The 18,183-nt window shown below is 59.8% G+C and overlaps 1 protein-coding gene across 3 annotated transcripts in view; it reads right to left on the reverse strand.

Annotated features, from left to right (window-relative positions):
- Positions 1-1,060: 1,060 nt before the first annotated feature.
- The window catches only part of GIGYF1 (GRB10 interacting GYF protein 1), a 37,558-nt gene continuing 20,435 nt past the window's right edge, over positions 1,061-18,183 (reverse strand). Inside the window, exons 6-29 of one of the 3 annotated variants that reach the window (XM_063138447.1) lie at positions 17,870-17,965; positions 17,637-17,748; positions 17,376-17,487; positions 17,234-17,274; positions 16,648-16,845; positions 16,248-16,483; positions 15,599-15,794; positions 15,219-15,470; positions 14,825-14,985; positions 13,255-13,414; positions 12,976-13,142; positions 12,473-12,520; positions 11,381-11,481; positions 8,869-8,976; positions 8,135-8,235; positions 7,456-7,538; positions 7,154-7,273; positions 6,405-6,530; positions 6,073-6,243; positions 5,685-5,860; positions 5,417-5,577; positions 4,784-4,947; positions 4,217-4,349; positions 1,061-4,008 (exon numbers count right to left, since the gene is read on the reverse strand). In XM_063138447.1, the coding sequence (XP_062994517.1) occupies positions 3,956-4,008; positions 4,217-4,349; positions 4,784-4,947; positions 5,417-5,577; positions 5,685-5,860; positions 6,073-6,243; positions 6,405-6,530; positions 7,154-7,273; positions 7,456-7,538; positions 8,135-8,235; positions 8,869-8,976; positions 11,381-11,481; positions 12,473-12,520; positions 12,976-13,142; positions 13,255-13,414; positions 14,825-14,985; positions 15,219-15,470; positions 15,599-15,794; positions 16,248-16,483; positions 16,648-16,845; positions 17,234-17,274; positions 17,376-17,487; positions 17,637-17,748; positions 17,870-17,965 (3,276 nt within the window). In that variant the 3' untranslated portion in view covers positions 1,061-3,955. The remainder of the gene's footprint in view (positions 4,009-4,216; positions 4,350-4,783; positions 4,948-5,416; positions 5,578-5,684; positions 5,861-6,072; positions 6,244-6,404; positions 6,531-7,153; positions 7,274-7,455; positions 7,539-8,134; positions 8,236-8,868; positions 8,977-11,380; positions 11,482-12,472; positions 12,521-12,975; positions 13,143-13,254; positions 13,415-14,824; positions 14,986-15,218; positions 15,471-15,598; positions 15,795-16,247; positions 16,484-16,647; positions 16,846-17,233; positions 17,275-17,375; positions 17,488-17,636; positions 17,749-17,869; positions 17,966-18,183) is intronic. The other 2 variants (XM_063138449.1, XM_063138448.1) reach the window with 2 other exon arrangements.

An 18,183-nucleotide genomic window follows, 5' to 3' on the forward strand; every position in this document is an offset into this window, starting at 1 on the left:
CAGGGTAAGTGGCACAGGTGCCAGGTGAAGGCTCGCCCCTGCTCCCTCTCGCGCGCCCCCCGCCGGCCCCCCAAACCACACACTTCGTTCTTCACATTTGATGGATTCTATCGAACCACACACACAACACAACACACACACAGGGGGAAAGGGAGAGGGCTGAGCCCCCCCGGCCCCCATGAGCATCCACTCACAGGTGCTTGCTCTCCTCACAGCCTCTCCAGCTTCTTCATGTGCTACGATTCTTGTTGAAACATGGGCTATGTTCCCCCCCCCTTATTGCTAGATATAAAAAACAACAACAGCTGTAATACTGGGGGTGACGGGGAGAACATCCCACCCATGTTGGTCTTTCTCTCCCCACCCAAAAAACTATCTTCTCCTTGAAACTGATAAGGCAAAACTTTGCGTGCGCGGACCCACGCTTCCATTCTGCCCTGTACGGGGGGGGGGGGGGGAGAGATAAGTTTTATACGATGAAGAGGTTGAAGAAGGGTATAGGGGACTTGAGGCACACGCGCTCTCTGACTCACACACACACTTCGAAAGAGGGGAAAAATAACCTTCAAGAGCTGCATGGGAAGTCTCCCCACCCCACCCCAAGGTAGGGGCAGGGCTGCATCTATCCGCCTGCAGTCGCCCCTGCCTGGCTTCCGCCCCAGCCAAGGATAGAAGAGCTGCAGCTACCAGCCCAGCTCTTTTGTAAACTTTGCCCGTACCTTGATTAAAAATAACCAAAAACATATATCTTAGGATTATTTCAGTTCACATCCAACCCCGAGGTTTTGGTGCAAAAGAAGAAACAACATCTGGCAGGAGAGTGAGCCGGGGGGAGGGCAGGGGGGGGCGTAATACTTCTCCAGCCAATTTTGCAAGAAAAGCAACTGATTGATTGGTGGGTCTAACATAAAAAAAGAAAAGAAATACAGCCCTTGGTTGGAAGGCAGGCAAGAGAAAGCAGCTTTTGTAAATACATTCTTGAGGCAATATCCAAGAGGGGGGGGGGGAAACGGTACCTGCCCCCAGGAGAGCCGTTCCCACCAATCCAGAAGAACCGCAGGAGCCAGGGGAAGGAATGCCACAAGTCGCCCAAACTCTGTCCCTGGAGACGCCCACCGAGTCCTCCGATTGCAGCACCAAGGCAAGGGGGGGACCTTTCACTTGCGGGCGCCTCCACCGGGGTGGGGGGGGGGGGCGGGGGGCTTCCCGGGGGTCTCCTCCTTGGATCAATACTGACCAATAGCAAAAGGAGCGGCAGAGAACAGGAGACGCCTGAGATGAATTCACGTCCTCACAAACATGGCGGCCTTTCCGTCTCGGCGAGGCGGTGTAGCCGGGGGGCGGGGGACGACGACACACGTATTCCTTCCCCCCATCCCTTTTCTCAAGGTCTCTTCCTACTTTGTAACACAATAACCGTTAAAACATCACAGTATTAATTACAAGGACTATCAAAATTATATATATAACACACATACACGGCCCCAAGAACCTTTCAGCAGGAATTTGTGGTCTTAAGTAGCTTTACGGAAGATGATACAGAGATATATATATAAAAACAACAACCTCAAACAGGTCTTCACCATTTTGGTCATGAACATGAAATTGTTTTACGTTTCTTCTGGCTGCCGTTTTTGCACTGAAATGGGACGTTGATTTAGGGTGTCCCACGTGCGCAACCCACCCACCCCCCAAAACATGGGGGAATCCAGTGCTGCTAAAGTTCTTTATGCAGACCGACAACGTTCTCATGTGATGTTCATGACAAAACGTCTCTGAAAGAGCAGGATTTGTGTACGTCTCAGATGCTGAGGGAGGTATGACACAGGCGGTCCCTGCCATCTTGCACCCTATTTGAGGGAGGAATGGGGGCTGCAGGAGACGGGGACGGGGGTGGAGGGATAAGTGGGCACAGAACCAAGGGATGATGTCCCTGTCAGTTCAGGGCCATCTCTGTTCTGTGCACACTTCACACATTTCAGAAGGGTGTGACTATATGCATGGTTCTCTCATACACACGCACACACATATATATATATATATTTCTAAAATATGAGAGAGAGATTACCAATGGCGAACGCATGGGCACGCACACCCCTCCGGCTCAAGGACGCTGGGCGTCAGAGTACCCTGTGTGCAACCAGCCCCCTGTAAAACTCGGGATGGATTGTAAACAGAAAAAAAACACGTTCCTTGTGAGCAAAACAACCCCTTTCAAGCAAAATTATATATAAAAAGGTTGTCATCTGTAAAGATACCCTATATACACAGCTACATATACACAAAAAGAACATACAGAAATGTTTCCCCTCAATCGGGAGGTTACCAAAAAAAACCCAAACACCACACCACCAGCGCTCCAGAGGAGGCCGAAGGCGCGAACGAACAGCTCCCTGGCTGAGAGAACAGATGCACCCTGCCGACAAGAACTCGTGTCCGTCCGTCCGTCCGCTGGTGCTTGCTGCAGCGTTGGGAGAGGGGGGAGAGCACGGGGGGGGCCCCTCCAGAGCTAAAATGGCCACCCAAGTATGATACATTCAATTCTGTTTCGAGTGCACTGAGAGTCCCTAGGTTGCCGCCTGTTACACGCAGGTTCCCCCCCCCTCGCCCTGCCCAATATGATTTGATACTCATCTGTATACAGGTATACAAAACAAACAGGGGAGAAACAAAAGAGAGAAGACTCACAATATTCCGAGTGTTTCTTCTCATATAAAAAAAGTGCAACGCACACACGCACACACGCAGAATCGTCGCTGAAGAAAATACATCCGTCAAGGAGCCGTAGGACAAAAATGTTTTAAGGTATCCACGGGGTGGGGTTGGGGGGGGGGGAAACGAGAAAAATAACCGGGGGCCTCCCCCCGAAAGGAACGGGGCGGGGGACGACCGAAAGGAAGGGCGGAGCCTTGCGAGATTCCTGGAAGAAGCCAGAAGAGCCCATCGCTGGAAGGAAGGCGCCTGGGATCACGCTTGTGGTACAGCAAAGCAGCGTCCGGGACCAGCACAAGCCCGCTTCGTCGTCGTTAGTGTAAATTCATCTTCTTGCAAGTTTGTTTTTTTCCTTTTCCGTTTTTTTCCGTTTTTTTCCTTTTTTTATATATCAAAAACAAAACAAATATAATTGTATGTCCAGAGGGCAAAAAAAACCCAACCCCCCCAAAACACACACACACACACACACACAAGGAAACGGGGGGGGGGGGAGGGCAGGCATTTTTTGTGCAATTTTTTAAAAAAACCAACAAAAAAAAAGTCTTATAAAATGGCCTCTTCGTAAGAGAAAATATACTGTGCGGAGCGAGAGTCTGAACACTATTTACACATAGTATTTATCCAAGTCATAATAATAATAATAATAAAAAACACAGTTCCTTTTTCTAAGTGCATTTCTTCAAGTTTTTTTTTGTCTTATAAATCTTTTTATATCAAGCTTCTGTGAAATTGCCATTCACATTTTTAAACTTATCCCCTTGTGAAAAATAAGTGTTTTCTTTTAAAGATAAACTTTTTGTAGTTTTTTTAAACTTTTTTTTTTAAAAAAAAATTCTTCCAGAATCTCAAAAAAATGTTTTTTCCTCTTTTTTTTTTTTCCTCTTTTTTTCTTTTTGAATCTGTAACAAGTCACTGTAAAAAAAAAAGTTCTGATAAAGTGCATGGCAGAAAAAGGTTTGTTCATTAAGGTGCTTTTGTAAGGAAAGAAGTGCTGAACACCCTCCTGGTCTGGTCCGACGGATCCTTGCTGCCTCCACGCTTTGCCTCCTGCCCCCCTGGGGGGGGGAGGGGGGTGTTGGGGGGAGGAGGAGGAGGGCACACGGCCGCCTCTCCTGCAGTGCACATTCAGCCGAAACTGAAATTGGTTAAATCAAGGCAGCAGCGGCAGAGAGGAGACACAGAGAGAGAGAGAGAGAGAGACAGAGACAGAGAGAGATTCCTATTGCTGTGAGGGGTTCCGTCAGTAGTCCTCCACCGTTTCCAGCTCGCTTGAGGAGCCGTGAAGGGCGTAGCCTGGGAGAGGAAGACGAAGACACCCACCGTCAGTCCCGGAACCGGCCACCCCCCGACCCATGTCTGCCGCCTCGCCCTGCCCTGGGTCCTGGCGCCCCGCCCCGCCCCCACCAGGCAGGGAACCCGCCGCCCGGCCCCATCTGGCCTCCAGCCCTCTCCCCCTCCAGCACGCAGACGCGCCCCCCTGGCCCGCGGGCCCCCCTCTAACCCAGGATGCTGGGGTCAGCGTGCAGCATCATGGGGCGCCGCTTGATCCTCACGGCTTGGCTGTTCTCAAAGGACGTCGGCTTGGGGTTGTGGTTGGACTGAAAGAGGCTGTTGGAGCTCAGCCAGGCGGCTTCCTGCAGGGGCGAGGACGAGAGAGGCGCGTCAGAAGCCGTCCGTCCATCCGGCCTCCGCCCTGGCCCATTCACCCCATTCACGCAGCGCGTCGCAAGGCTCACCTCTCTTAGCTACCAGCCCAAAGGCCACGCCACCAACGAAGCCCGGGCTGGAGCGGGGCCGACAGCCAGCCGAAGGGCCAGCGCCCTCAAAGCAGGGCTGCGGCGGGAAACGGCCGCCCTGCAACACCCGCCGAGTCCGGGGTGGGATTGGGCCCCCCGAGGCGGAGTGGCGGCATGCAGGGCGCCCCTGGGTTTTAGCCCACCCCCTTGGGACGGCAGCCAAAGGAAAGAGAGGCTCCGAAGCACCGGCTTGAGTGGGGAGCCGGGACCCCGCGAGGGAGCCTTGGCTGAGGCTAGGGGTGCGTCCCTCCCCACCTCCCAGAGGCCCCCACCTGCTGCTGCTGGCGCTGCTGATTGGCTCTCTGCTTGGCCCGGCGCTCCAGGAACTGCTTTGCGAACTCTTTGGCTTCCAGAGTGTCTCCCAGGTAGGAGCGGATGCAGTCGTGGACGTCGTACGGGGATTCCACCTCCTTCAGGAACGCCACCACCGTGGGCACTGGGGGGAGGGGGCAGAGAAGCGCTGAGACCCACACCGCCCTCCGCAGGCCGTCCTGCCGGGGGGAGGGGGCTCCCGCGCCTTCTCCTCCCCCCAGCATGCAGGAAGCGGGAGGGAGCCTCCTGCACACGGGACCCCGGAGCCCCCGACGGGCAGGAAGACACACGGAAGAGCTTGTGTTGTCAACAAGTCCCCGGCGGAGGGGGCACGTCGTTTTCCGTGGCCACACACTGGGTGTCATTTGCTCCCCCTTGTTTCTTGGCCCGTATTCAAGGCAACGATCCGCCCCGCAGAAGAACCGAAGTTCCCCTCCAGACATTCCACCCAGAGAGGGGCGGGGGAAGGGGGCTGGCCGCCGCCGGCTTCTTGCCTGCCCCCTCCCATTCCAGAGCGGGGGGGGCATGTGGGGGGGGCATGTGGGGGGGGCATGTGGGTCTCCCTGCTCCCGCCCCCTGGGGCCCACTCCTACCATCGAGGTTGCTGGAGGTGTTGAGGGCGTGGAGCATCTGCTCGCACCACTGGGTGAAGCCGTCCTGCGGGGGCTTGTGGATTCCCTGCAGCAGCTTCAGCAGCTTCTCCTCCTCGTCCGTCTTCTTCCGGCTTTGGCGACAGGAGGCCCCGTACGTGTCCCTGCGCCCGGGGGTGGGTGGGAGGCAAGAGGAGAGTGAGCCAGGCCCCCGGCTCGGCTCGGCCCGCCCCCCCCCACCCGCCCCCCCGGCTCGCCCTGCCTCGCTCACCCCAGCGAAGGGCTGCTCCGGCTGTTCTTTAAGCCCAGGCTCCGAGCCAGGGGCCCGGCGTTCTTGAGGCTCTCTTCCCAGAGGCTGATGGAACTGTTCTTGTCGTGGCTGCCCCAGAGCGAGGGGGAGTCCACCCCCCACTGGGAGGGGAGGCTGGTCAGGCTGTGGCCACCGTGCTAAGGAACACCGGGGGTGGGGGTGGGGGTGGGAGAAGAGAAAACCCAGTAAGCCTCCGTTGGTGGAACACAGTCTCCGGCCCACCCTCGAACTCAGAACCCAAACAGGGAGGCGTGCCGGGGAGGGCGACGGAAAAGACCTCCCCAGCCTCTGCCTCCAAGCCGGCTTCTCACGCTGCCCACGGGCTGAGGAAGGGCCTCCCTCCGCTCACCGCTCTCTGCTGCGCCCGCTGCTGCTGCTTCTGCATGTGCCTGCTGTCGCTCTCCTGCTGCAGCTCCAGCAGGGCCTTCATGGAGACGTTCGACTTCCCCAGGCCGCCCCACAGGGCGTTGGAGTTCTGCGGCTGCTGCAGAAGCTTCAGCAGCAGCTCCTGCTGTCGACACTGTGGGGAGAGGGCGGGGGGGGGGGGGAGAGAAGGAGAGACAGGGAGAGACCGGAGGTGAGGCGGCCAAGCCCTCTCGCCGGAGCCCCGCCAGGCCAGCCCTGGGAGCAAAGGCCCTGCCACGCAGCGGGGTGTGTGTGTGTGTGTGTGTGTCTGCTCACCTCTTCCCGTAGCTCCCGGCACGCCCGGGCGTCTCCCAGCTTCTGGATGTCAGCGATGCTGAAGCTGTTCTGGCTGGAGGAGCTGTTCCCGGACTGCTGGCCCCAGGAGGAGGACGAGGAGGGCAGCTGGGGAGAAGAGGAGCAGCCCAGCGTTTCAAACCCAGGCCCCTCACACCCGTGCCGCAGGCTCCACGTCTCCTGGTCCAGGATCTCACCGACCACCCCCCCTCTCTCCAGATACCAAAGCCCAGAGGGAGAGGAAGGCCAACCTCCAAGCCCCCCACCCCCGCCAAACTCCTGCCCCTCCTACCCACAACCCCTGGGAGGACCTCCAAGGCTGCGCAGTCCCGGCCCGCTCACTCCGCCCTCCCTTCACTTCTCCCGGCCCTCCGCCACACCTCCCCAGAGGCCCCGCCCTCAGCACCACTCCGGGCCCTGCTCTTCCGGCAGTCCCAGGTCCCGCGGAAGCAAGAGAGCGGGGGAGGGCCCTGGGGACGCAGCTCGGGCCCGTGGCTGCAGGACTGCGGCCGCTCCGGGGGCCGTTTCAGCTCAAAACCGCCATTGGTGGCAGAGAACCAGGGCGGCCCTGGAGGGCTGGGGAGGCAGGCTGGGGGGCCCTACAAGCCGCCTATGTGCGGCGCTCCCCCGCCCCGCCGAACCCTGAGCCCCGCCCGTGGAGCGCCCCATCGGCCCCACCCAGCCCTCGGCCGCGGCGTCCCGGGGCCCGGGAGCCCCTGCTGCCCGCTTGCCTGCTTGCGCCGGAACAGCTGCTCCTCCTCCTCGCGGCGCTTCTGCTCCTCCTCGCGCCGCCGCTTCCGCTCGTCCTCCTCCCGCTTCGCCCTGAGTTCAGCGCCTCTCCGCTCTTGTAGCTGCGAGGGGACAGGAGGGGGGGGGCACCGAGTCAGACGGGGGCCTCCAGCGCCCACCCCCTCCGCCCCACCCCAAAGTCGATCGCTCATTGTTTTTAACTTCTATAAACCGCCCAAAGAGCTGCGGCTGTGGGGCGGTAGATCAAAGTAATAACACAAATAAATAGAGTCACGCCGCTCACTTTGTGTTGCAGTTGAAGTTGTTCTAAGTTTGGACCCTGAGTTGAAGAATTAATTGGAATATCCCATAAGCTGGCTTCACCACCTGAAAGAGGAAAGGGCCGTTATGAGGAAGGAGGCGGGGGGGAGGGGGGAAGAAAGGGAGTTTACCAGCAAGGAAACATTTTCGGGGTCTCCATAGCAGTCCCACAACATCTGACACCCCCACCCTGACCTACGAACTACTGACTAATCTGAAAGCCGCCCACGGGGGAGTCCTACGAACAGGGGAGACCGACGGCCATGGGGGTCACCGGCTGAGCCCAAGGAAGGTCCCTGCATGTCCCACAAGTCTGCTCTCCGCTTCTCAAACGCAAGCGATGAGCTGACCCAGAGAGAGAGAGAGAGAGAGAGAGAGAGAGAGAGCGTGCAAACATCTACTTTGCTACACATTTCTTATCATTCTCATGTTGTTCATCCATACGACCACCCTGCAAGGTAGCCAGTTCATAGTCCTGTGCAAACACAGGGCTGAGAAGGAATTTTAATCCACACCAGAGTACAAAGAGAAACTTGGGGAGGATTTCCTGGCTCAAACTCTCTAATGCGGGGGAATCCTGTTCTCTAGCAACTACTCAGACCCATCTCCTCTGCCCTCTCCCCTCCCTGGAACATCTTGATATACATGCATGAGAGAGAGACCTGCTTGCGGCGAGGCTGAGGTATGTGCGTCCCACAGGGACCCGGTGTCTGGCACAGATAACGATCGGTTCATGCAAGGAATCATTCCCTGCTCCCCGGCTCTGCAAGACAAGCAAAATAGCAGGGGACGTCGTGCCCAGCAGGAAGGTGCAACTGCTCCCTCGAGCACCCGGAACAGCTCTCCAGCTCTGCCTCTCTGAACCAGGAGCACGTGGGCTGTGACCCAAGGCTGGTGAGCACTAGACACGCCAGGACTACAATCCCCAGCGTCCCCGGCCAGCGTGGCTGCAAGGCCGGGCAGAAGGGCAGATCAGGACGGGAGACCATCTCTGCAAACATGTCCAACTCTACCAGAGGTCTATCAACCCCAACCCCCTGCCCCAAATTAGGGTGATGGAGAAAGCTGGAAAGGGGGGGGGGGACAGAACGAGGGAGGGGAAAGGAACTCCCACAGGCCCAAAGTCCACCCACCACTGCTCAGAGCCAGAGCATCTGAGCTTCCAGGAGACACGGGGAGGCCAAGGTTCCCCTGGGCCCAGAGAAAGGCAGCAGGCAAAGGCTCCAGCCAGTCTTTAGGGCGGTCAGCAGCCTTCACTACCCGCCACCCGTCAGGGGCCTCCAGAAGCCCCGGCTGTCAAGGAAGCAGCAGCTCCATTCCTCCCACGCCCCCCCCCCCCGGGGTGAGTTTCAGATGACCAAGGCGGGAGCGCGGCTCCGCGGACACCAGGCCTCACCTCGGTTTGAGAGCCTGCAGCTGCTGCAGGAAGGTGGAGAGCTGCTGTTGCGTCAGGTCCCCCGTGGCCACCTTCTGCTGGAGGGCACATTGGGCGTACTGCTGCCTGCTGGGGGAGCGGAGAAGGGACGTGAGAGTCCAGCGGGGCCAGGCGAAAGGCCTCCCTATGACAGCACTGCTCTCACAGCAGCCAACCAGGGGCCTCGACGGGAAGCCCGCGAGCAGGGCAGGAGTGCTCCAGAGGGCCATCAGGACTAGCGGCCGTTCGTACCTTTCTCCTCCAGGGATTTATCCAACCCCCGCACCTTTTAAAGCCTTCCAAATTGGTGGCCATCGCCACGTCCTGTGGTAGTGAGTTCCACAGTTCGCCGATGTGCTGCATGAAAAAGTAGTTAGCCACAGCGATAACTAGGGATGTGCTCTGCTTCTCCTCAGACCGGAGAAGCAGGAGCGGATCGGGGGGCTTAAGCGGAGGTGAAGAGGATCGGGGGAGCCGCGGAGCGTTGCGGAGCGGATCGAGGTGAAGGCGGATCCTTCGCCTCAATCCGGAGCCCCGCAAAAAAGGTAAGGGGGGTTTACTTGGCCCTGCCGCTGTCGCTGCTTCCCATGCGGCGACGGCGGCAGAGCCAGGTAAGGGGGCAAGGGGGTCTTACCTGCATCCATCCACGGTCCCGTGGCTGCTTCAATGGAGCCCGAGGACTCAATCAGGAAGACTAGACCGCGGCCTGGTCTTCCTGGTTGAGGCCTCGGGCTCCGTTGAAGCAGCCATGGGTCCGCAGACGGATGGAGGTAAGGGAGAGGAGGGAGGGGGGGTATACCTGGCCCTGCCGCCACCGCCGCCCCGTGCGGCGACGGTGGCAGAGCCAGGTAAGGGGGAGGGGGGTCTTACCTGCGTCCGTTGCGGCCCATCCCAACTTCACTAGAGCCTGCGGCTCAACCAGGAAGTGTAGGCTGCAATCGGGCCTACAGTTCCTGGTTGAGCCGCGGGCTCTAGTAAAGCTGGGATGGGCCGTGACGGACACAGGTAAGGGGGGGGAAGGGCATTACCTGGCGCCACTCCCCGCCACTGCAGAGCTCCGATTTGGAGCCGGAGCTCCGCAGTGGAGTGGAGCGGAGCGGCCCCTAGGCGGAGCGGATCAGGCGCGAAGAGGATCAGGGGGTCCGTGCACATCCCTAGTGATAACAGCATGCTGGATCAGAAAGGCCTTTGGTCTGATCCAGTTTCAGGGCTCTTCTCATATTCTTATAAATAAGGAAATCCAGAAGCAACCTTTACTAAGGAGATATCACAATTCTCTCATCTTCCTTCCCTGCCACAGAAAGTTTTTAGGGTGTTTTGTCGTACTACCCAATGCTGGTAACTACCCACTTGAGGGTTGCTGTTTTTAACATAAAATTGAAAGGCAGGGTGAACGTGTCCGAAGTGAAGCCTGGAACTGCCCTCCCTTCTGCCTTTTCATCACCTTACCTGAGCCAAAACCTCCTTTCTCTGCTCTTAGACAAAACTGGAAAGCAAATTCCCCACGTCCCAGAGAGGAAGAGGAGAAAGAGCTCTGCCCAGTTCCATCATGGGATTGGACTTGATGGCCTTGTAGGCCCCTTCCAACTCTGCTATTCTATGAGTCTATGATCCTCTACAGCTGCCGCAGAGATGGCAACACAATGCAACAGCACCCTCCCGCCCATGTTCCCCAGCAACTGGTGTATACAGGCTTACTGCCTCTGCTACTGAAGGGAGCAACGCAGCGGTCAGGACTAATCCCCATGTATAGCCTTCTCCTCTAAGAACTAGATAAAGAATTGGCTTTGAAAGGTGGTTAGATGTGGCCATCACCACATCTCGCGGTAGTGAATTCCCTAGTTCGACTCTGCGCTGCATGAAGAGGTCCTTCCTTTGATCCCCCCTTGAATCTCCCACCCATGAGCTCCATGGGATAATGACCCCGTTGGGTTCTAGTATTATGGGAGAGGGAGCACTTCTCCTGACACGGTTCACCCGTAATGACAACTGAGAGACTGGGTCGGTATTGAATCGTGGGTCGTTGCCACGTGCAAACCCTGCACTGTGGTTTACCCACGGGTTATGAACCACAAACAACCGAGAGAGTTCACAACCCAAAAACAAACCATGGGTTCTCTGCCTGCGTCTTCATGATTTACGACCCGCAGTCAAACCGCACGGCGAGCTTTGCATGTAACAGCAACCCACGATTCAACGACAACCCATGGTCTGGGTAGTCGTTACGTGCCAATGGGGACGCCGCGAAACGGAGCAGGGCATCCCCCCGTGGCAGGGAAGTGGCGGCCATTTCTTGGGATGACTCACTGCTGTGTGGCACCTGCACCTGTGTGGCACCTGCACTGGCCCACCCCGACGGAAGCCAGGGAAGGCGCTTGTCAAGGCAGGCTGCTGCTGCGGCGGAGGAGGAGGAGGCGGAGGAGGAGGCGGCGGAGGAGGAGGCGGAGGCCCCTGCCTGGCCTGGCCTGCCACGGCAGCAGGCCTCGCGAGTTACCTGTTGACGAGCTGAAGCAGCTGTTGGTGCTGGAGCTGCTGATAGAGGGCGGCGGCTGCCAGTTCCTGCTGCTTCTTCAGGCGCTCTTGGTCCATGTTTCCCTGGACAGACAAACGGGAGGAGGTCAGGCACACGCCCGTCCGGATCCCGGGCCCAGACAACAGGGCACGAGCACAGCAGAGCGGGTGGCTTGGAGGGTACCGAGCAAGAGAGCCCAGCCACGCACGGCAGAGGGGGGCAAGGAGGGTCCCCAGGCTGCCGCTAGCTGCTCAAACGGGAGGGAGGGAGGGAGGGAGGGAGGGAGGGATTCCTTCGCCAGCCCAAACAGGAGGGGGAGCCAACAAGCCCCCCTCTCAAAGGGAGAACTTCCGGAGCACGTAGAGTCTATCCGGCATCACGTTCCTGATATCAAGGAGCGGGGGGGGGGGGGGAGGAAGGAGGGCCCAGTCAAAATGCTCCCCCACCCACCGAAATCTAGGCGATTTTCAACGGTGACTGATTTTAGGAATGGAAGCTAGCGGCTGCCATTTCTACGACCCTCGGAAGAGCGTTCTCAGCCAGGTGCCCTTCAGGGGTCTTAGGCTACAACTTCCAACCACAGAGCGAAGGATGATAGGAGTTGTAGTCTAACACGTCCAACGCCAACAGTCTAAAACAAGGCTGAAGCATCACACAGCATTGTTCTGAGGTATCTTTGGAGGAGGAGGAGGAGGGGTCTGTCGATCCCTTTTGCACAGCTGCTGCGATACCTCGAGGTTCGGCCTCCCTGGTGGGGCGTGTCCCTGTGTGCGTCCGTGTGCTACCGCAAAACAAGCGGTATCTGCCAGCGATAGGGGAGGGGGGATTTCGGACCACTGCTCCCCGTCCTCCCGATCCTTCGGGTTCTGAACTGAACGTACCCTACGGCAAACCTACCGCTCAGCCACAGGACCAAACACCCCTTTCAGTTCTCTGAACGCCGGGACACGTCTAAACACCTGGCGTCTCCCTTGAACAGCTGCCCCCCCACCACCACCACCATTTCGTAGTAGCACTTCAGAAGCAGGGCTATAACTTTTAAGTGACAGGCAGAGCAATCCTATACCCGCTTACCTGGGAGTAAGCCCCATTTAACTCAATCGGACTTATTTCAGAGTAGACCTGTATAAGATTGCATGGTAAATCGCTTAAAATCGACAAAAACATTTGAAGAAAATTGACTACAAAGACATCCCTGATTAACTGGACACAACACTTTTTAGACACATCTTATTTTTAAAAATGCTTCGGAAACTGCGGGGAGCAGGCCGCAACTCAGAAGAGGCACTCCTTCGCTCCCCTTCACCCAGAGGGAAAGCCTCTTCCAAAAGGGGGCCTGAGGGGGGTGACCCCCATCTAAAAAGAAAGGGGTCGCGTTTCTTCTCCTGCAAGCCCTACTATGGCAGCCATAGCCAGAGATCCGCCACGCTCGCTCCGTAGCCTGAAGCCCGCCGAAACCGGCTGGAGAACCAGAAGCCATCCGCTGCACGCGTTTCCAGGGAAGCGCCCCCCCTCCCTCCCTCTCCAGGCATCCTGGGATTCCTGTGCTCCGCTGCTCTCCTCCCGTGGGCGCTCACCAGTAATGGCGGTGGGGACGGACCCGGCGCGAAAGGCACTCTCCCCCACATCTTGATGACTTCTCCCAGCGGCTGGAAACCCTCGTCGCAGCCCCGCTTCACCAGCAGCGACATGGTGAAGTAGCCCGCCTGGAACCACTCTGCCATCTCCTGGGTCGTGAAGGGGCCTGGCGGGGAGAACGAGAGAGGGAGGGAGGGCGGGCGGGCCCCGTGACCCAGAGGAACGGCCACGGGCCCAGCACCACCTGCACCCCACTCTGGCCGGGCTGCCCGTCTCACCTTGGATCTCCCCTTGGGGATCCTTGTAGAACCACTTCATGGCGGCTTCGTGGGAGAGCGGCAAGGCGGCGGCAGTGTTGCGGTGGTCCACGATGGTCTGGGTGAAGCGCTCCTCCTCCAGGGAGCTGTCTTGCAAGGAAGCCACCATCTTCTCTGCTTCCTGAAGGGGGGTGGGGGGGAGGGAGGGAGGGAGGGTGAAAGGCAAACCCCGCCACCGTTAGGGCCAGGGGAGCTGCTGCTGCTGCCGCCGCCGCCAGCCAGCCAGGCCACCACATTGGCAGAAGACAAACCCAAAGGCAGGACCCAGATTCTCTGAACCTCTGCAGGAGCAGGGCAGGAATTAACCACGGCAAAAGCAGAGGGCAGAACCGGGGGCCTCCCCACCCTCCCCAGGCTTTCCACAGGCAAAACCGACGTGGGCCACTGTAGTGTTGAAGTGCAGAACAACATGGTCAGCGATGCATTGCTGCTGCACAAAGGGGGTGGGGACCCGGGGACCCCCCCCCCCTCATGTCTTCCCTTTTCCACTTCACTACGAAGTCGTCCCATAAGTTCCCAGAAAATGGGAGAAACACAACAGGGGCCCCGGGGGGGGGGGGGTTTGCCAGGAGAGCATCGTGTCCCTGACCCAGTGATAGGGCTTAGTTAGGAGCAGGGGGCAGAAGGACACAGGCTTGGCTCCGTGACATGACCTGCAGTTTGGCTGGAGCGCGCGGGGTGGGTGGGTGGGTGTCTGTGCACAGCTGGCCCGGGGGCGTTTCCTGGCTAGCCAGAGTGGGCTCGTCTGCCCACTTTAATTGTTCCGAGTTGGATTTAAACGACAGTTCCTTGGTTTTAGCTTTACGTAAGCCACACTGGGAAGGCTTACTACTTCGAAAGGTGGCACGCCAATCAAACCGATATGTTGAAACAAATGAAATCTCCACTGGGGAATTGTGTTTGCTGCTGCCGGGCTGATTGGCCCGGGTGCCACTAGTGAGAGAGTGGCAAACACTGCTCGCTGTCGTGCAGCTTTAATGGATTAAGTCTGACGGATGCGGCGCTAGAAAGCTGAAACACTGTTCTCTAATAACGGGAGATGTTTCCCTTAAGAATCCGACAGGCCTCGTTGTGCCGCTTCCCCTATTCTGACCTTGGGAGGGAGAGAGGGAGCCGTTCGGGTTCTGAGCTGCTCCCAGCACAAACCAGCGTCTGCCCAAGAGCAGCACGTCGTCGACACGAAGCGCTGAGCTGAGATGGGTCGGGGTCATAGGACCATAGAAGAGTGGAGTTGGAAGGGGGCCTCTAAGGGCCATCGAGCCCCACCCCCAGCTCAACACAGGAACCCACCGTAAAGGACAGACTCACGGGGCAGTGGCGCTGGGCCTGCCCCCTTGCCCGGAAAGAAGTGCCAGGGCTCCCCCTGCTGGCGAGACGCCGCACACCGGCGAGAGCCAGCCGCAGAAGTCGTCTGGCCTGACAGGTTTGCCACCCACCCACCCGCCCGCCCGAGCAAGGCTACAGGCAAGGGGAGCAGACGCCTTCCTTGGGGCTCCTCCCCCCCGAGGAAAACTCCTCCTCCTCTACTCACCTGCTGCAGGTGCTTCATCCCGTCTTCATCCTCGTTGTCTCCAACTGTGAATTCAGTAGCAGCAGCAGCAGTTGTGGACGAGGAGGACGTGGGCGGCACAGACAGGGCGGAGGCGGCAGCGGGGCTGAGCTGCGTCGGGCGGCTGAGGAGGCCTGGCTCCCCTGGGGGCGGGGGGAAGGGAAAGGGGGAGCAAGAGAGGAGGTCGTTCCAATCCACAGGCCGGGCATGCGGGGACCCTCAGGGAGAGGCTACCACCCCGACACCCACAGCGCCTCCGGCCTGGCCCTGTGATGCCTGCCGGCGGAGGCCAGGCAGTCGCCTCTTCCCACCCGGGGAGATCACGTCTTGCCGTACCACGTGCTGGAGGGGAGCAAAAGGGAGGGAGTCCACGTACCATCCACAGCTTCTACATCCGGGTTGCCACCGGCCGCCAGCACCGACACCTCCGCTTTGGAGGAGGAGGAGGAAGAGGAGGAGGAGGAACTCCCCAGGACGACACTCTCACATCCGCCAACACTGGCAGCAGCGGTGGCGGCGGCAGCAGCAGCAGCGGCAACGGCCGCGGAGAAAGCGGGCCCCGAACGCCAGGGGGCCCCAGGGGGAGCAGGCAGCTTCTCATCTGGCACTTGCCGGGGTTCTTTCCGTTCTGGGGGGGGGGAGAGAGGGAGCAGGGAGGGAAGGAAAGAAGGGGGCAGGGTATTACCCACAGACTGAAGCCACCGCCATTTGCTCCTCGTCGTGGTCGGCGTGCCGCCCCTCTCCCTGGCCTCTCACCTCTCTCTGCCCCCTCCTTGGCTGTGGGGCTGACAGGAACCTCTGCGCTCTCCCTCCGATGACCCTCCTTGGCCTCTGGTGGCTCCTGGTCCTCCTCCGCCTCTGCGGCCGCCTCCTCCTCCTCCTCTTCCTCCTCCTCTTGCAGGGGCTGGAAGCTCAGCTCCTGCTCTTCGGGGATTGGCTCTTTGGGGCTCTTCTGTGGAAGCGGGCAGGCAGCTGAAGGGGGCGCTCTTGGCAGGGCGGCGGGCCAAGGGACAGGGGCGGGCCCAGACCCCAGCCCAAAGGGAAGGCAACACAAGCCCTCAGGGCAAGTGGGCCATGGGCGACCGTGCCTCCCCTCCCCCCTCCCCTCCCCCCTCTCTAGGTGGGGGCAGGTGGGGAACAACCACATCTCGGGGAAACGAGGGTCTCCCTGCACACAGAGGCTCCGCTGCCCCTTACGTGACTCTGGGGCGGGGTGGGGCAACTCTCCCGGCCCAAGGGCTTCTGGTGTGGAGAATGCTAGCAGCCGAGGGGGAGACTGAAGCACCCAGTAGCGTGAAGGGCCTTCCTGCCAGGAACGAGGCCTTCAGAGAGGCAGCTCAGGGCCTTCAGGGGCAAGGGGGGGAGAGAGAGACACACACAATCAACCCCCCCCTCCCCACCGTACCTTGAGGGACATGAAGGCCCCGGAGGAGTCGAAGGTCCCCATCTCCTCTTCCTCGTCTTCCAGGCACCACTCCGGCAGGCCGTCTTTATCCTCCTCAAAGCTGTCGCTGTTGTGCCGGTGTCGGCGCCCGCTCCCACTCCGCGGCTCATCCTCGCGCTCCCGGAAGTCGAAGTCGAACTTCCGTCGGCGCCCGTCCCCGCCGTGCTCTCGCCACCCCGCGGATCGAGGCCCTCCATCTGTGGGGAAAGGGAGGGGGGAATCTCTCTCTTCACCAAGGCCGCTCCCAAGTTCCTCCTTGCCAGCCAGATGCCTGCCCCTGCCCCCCTGCCCCCAAAACGGGCTTCTCGCCGCCAGCCGTAGCGGGGCCGGGCCCACGGGCGCCTGCCGGGGCCTCTCTCACCTGGGCTGGCGGACCGCCAGCGCTCGCTCTCGCGCCTGGGCCCCCCGCTCTGCCGCCAACTGCCCCCCGGCCCAGCCGCAGCCCCGCTGCTCTCTTCCTCCTCCTCGTGCTCCTCCCGGAGCGTGCGCCAGTTGTCACTGTCCGAGCGGGCAAAGTCTTTGCGGCCAGGGAGAGCCCCCTCCTCAAATGGGGCTCGGGCTACGAAACAGAGGGACCAAATGGAAGGGACAGTCGCCACCGACACCCCCCCAAAGGCTGTAGGCATGCCGGGGGGGGGGGGGAAGAGGGTGTCTGGCAAGAGGCGGGCGCACGAGTTATGCTTGAAGGTGGGTTCCTGCATTGCGCAGCGGGGGGGGGGTGTTGGACTCGATGGCCTTAGAGGCCCCTTCCAATGCTACTCTGCTACGATGCTGTGGCGGGCTGCGGAGGCTGCGATGCGTGTGCAAACCAGACCCACCCCTAAAGTCTCCCCTGGCGAAGTGGGGGGGGGGAGGGAATTCCCTAGAATAAGCCCTCGGCCCACAGCTCCCCTGAGGCTGCAGGGGCCCCTCCCTCCCTCCCTCCCTCGCGCTCCGCTCCCACGTACCTCCTTCCCGTCGGATGGGCTTCTCAAACCGCCGTTCTCCTCTGCGGGAGGAAAAGAGGAGAAGCGTCAGAGTGGAAGGAAAAGAGGGCAGCAGGCCTGGCACCGCCCCCGCCCCGGAGCAGCACCTGCGGCGCCTACTCACCGGTCGTCCCAACTCTGGCTACGGTGGATCTCACGGACCCCACCACGGCCAAACGCGCCTTCCGCCTCCTCAATGCTTCTTTGGTAAAAGCCGCTCTCGCCACGGCCACGGCCTGTTTGGGGTGGGGGAAGAGGGAGCGAGGCGTCACGGGACAGAAACCCACTCGACTGCTTCCCCCTCCCCCACGAAGGAGAGCACGGGAAGGGTGGGCGGGCAGCAGGCGTGTCACATGTCATCCCCCCCCCCCGGCCGCCTCCGTACCTCGGCTTCGCGTGGCGCCTCTCCCTCGGGAGACGCCCGCTGGGGCAGCCCCGCTCCCCTTCCCCATCAGCCTCAGCACTGCAACACTGTTCACAGACATGGAGAAGTTCCTCTGGAGGAGAGTCAGAAAAGAGAAGACCCGACAGTGGGAAGGAGCCCCCGGATCGTGCCCCTCAAAGGCCGCCCCCCCCCTTCCCTCCCTCCCTCCCTCCCTCTCAGGGCCGGCGCCTTACCTGTTCTTCTTCCGTCAACGGTGCCAACGCCAGGGGTTGCAGAGGGTCATCCTGAAGAATGGCAGAGAATTCTTTATCTTGGATTTCCTCCGGGACCTGCCGGAGGGACGGAGGGAGAGAAGTTACCTGCTGGAACATGCGGGGGCAAAAGAAGCCCTCCCTGCTTCCCCCAACTCAGAATCGGGCTTTGTGGGTGTTGCTCTCGTGGGGAGGAGCAATTCAGGCGTTCCGATCTTCAGGCTCAAGAACAGCTGAGATTTCTCAGCTTCGCAAAAAGGGGCCACAGGCCGGATCGGAGGTCACGAGCCGAGAGA

Source organism: Elgaria multicarinata, chromosome 11 (assembly GCF_023053635.1).
Source record: "Elgaria multicarinata webbii isolate HBS135686 ecotype San Diego chromosome 11, rElgMul1.1.pri, whole genome shotgun sequence".
Lineage (NCBI taxonomy): Eukaryota > Metazoa > Chordata > Lepidosauria > Squamata > Anguidae > Elgaria > Elgaria multicarinata.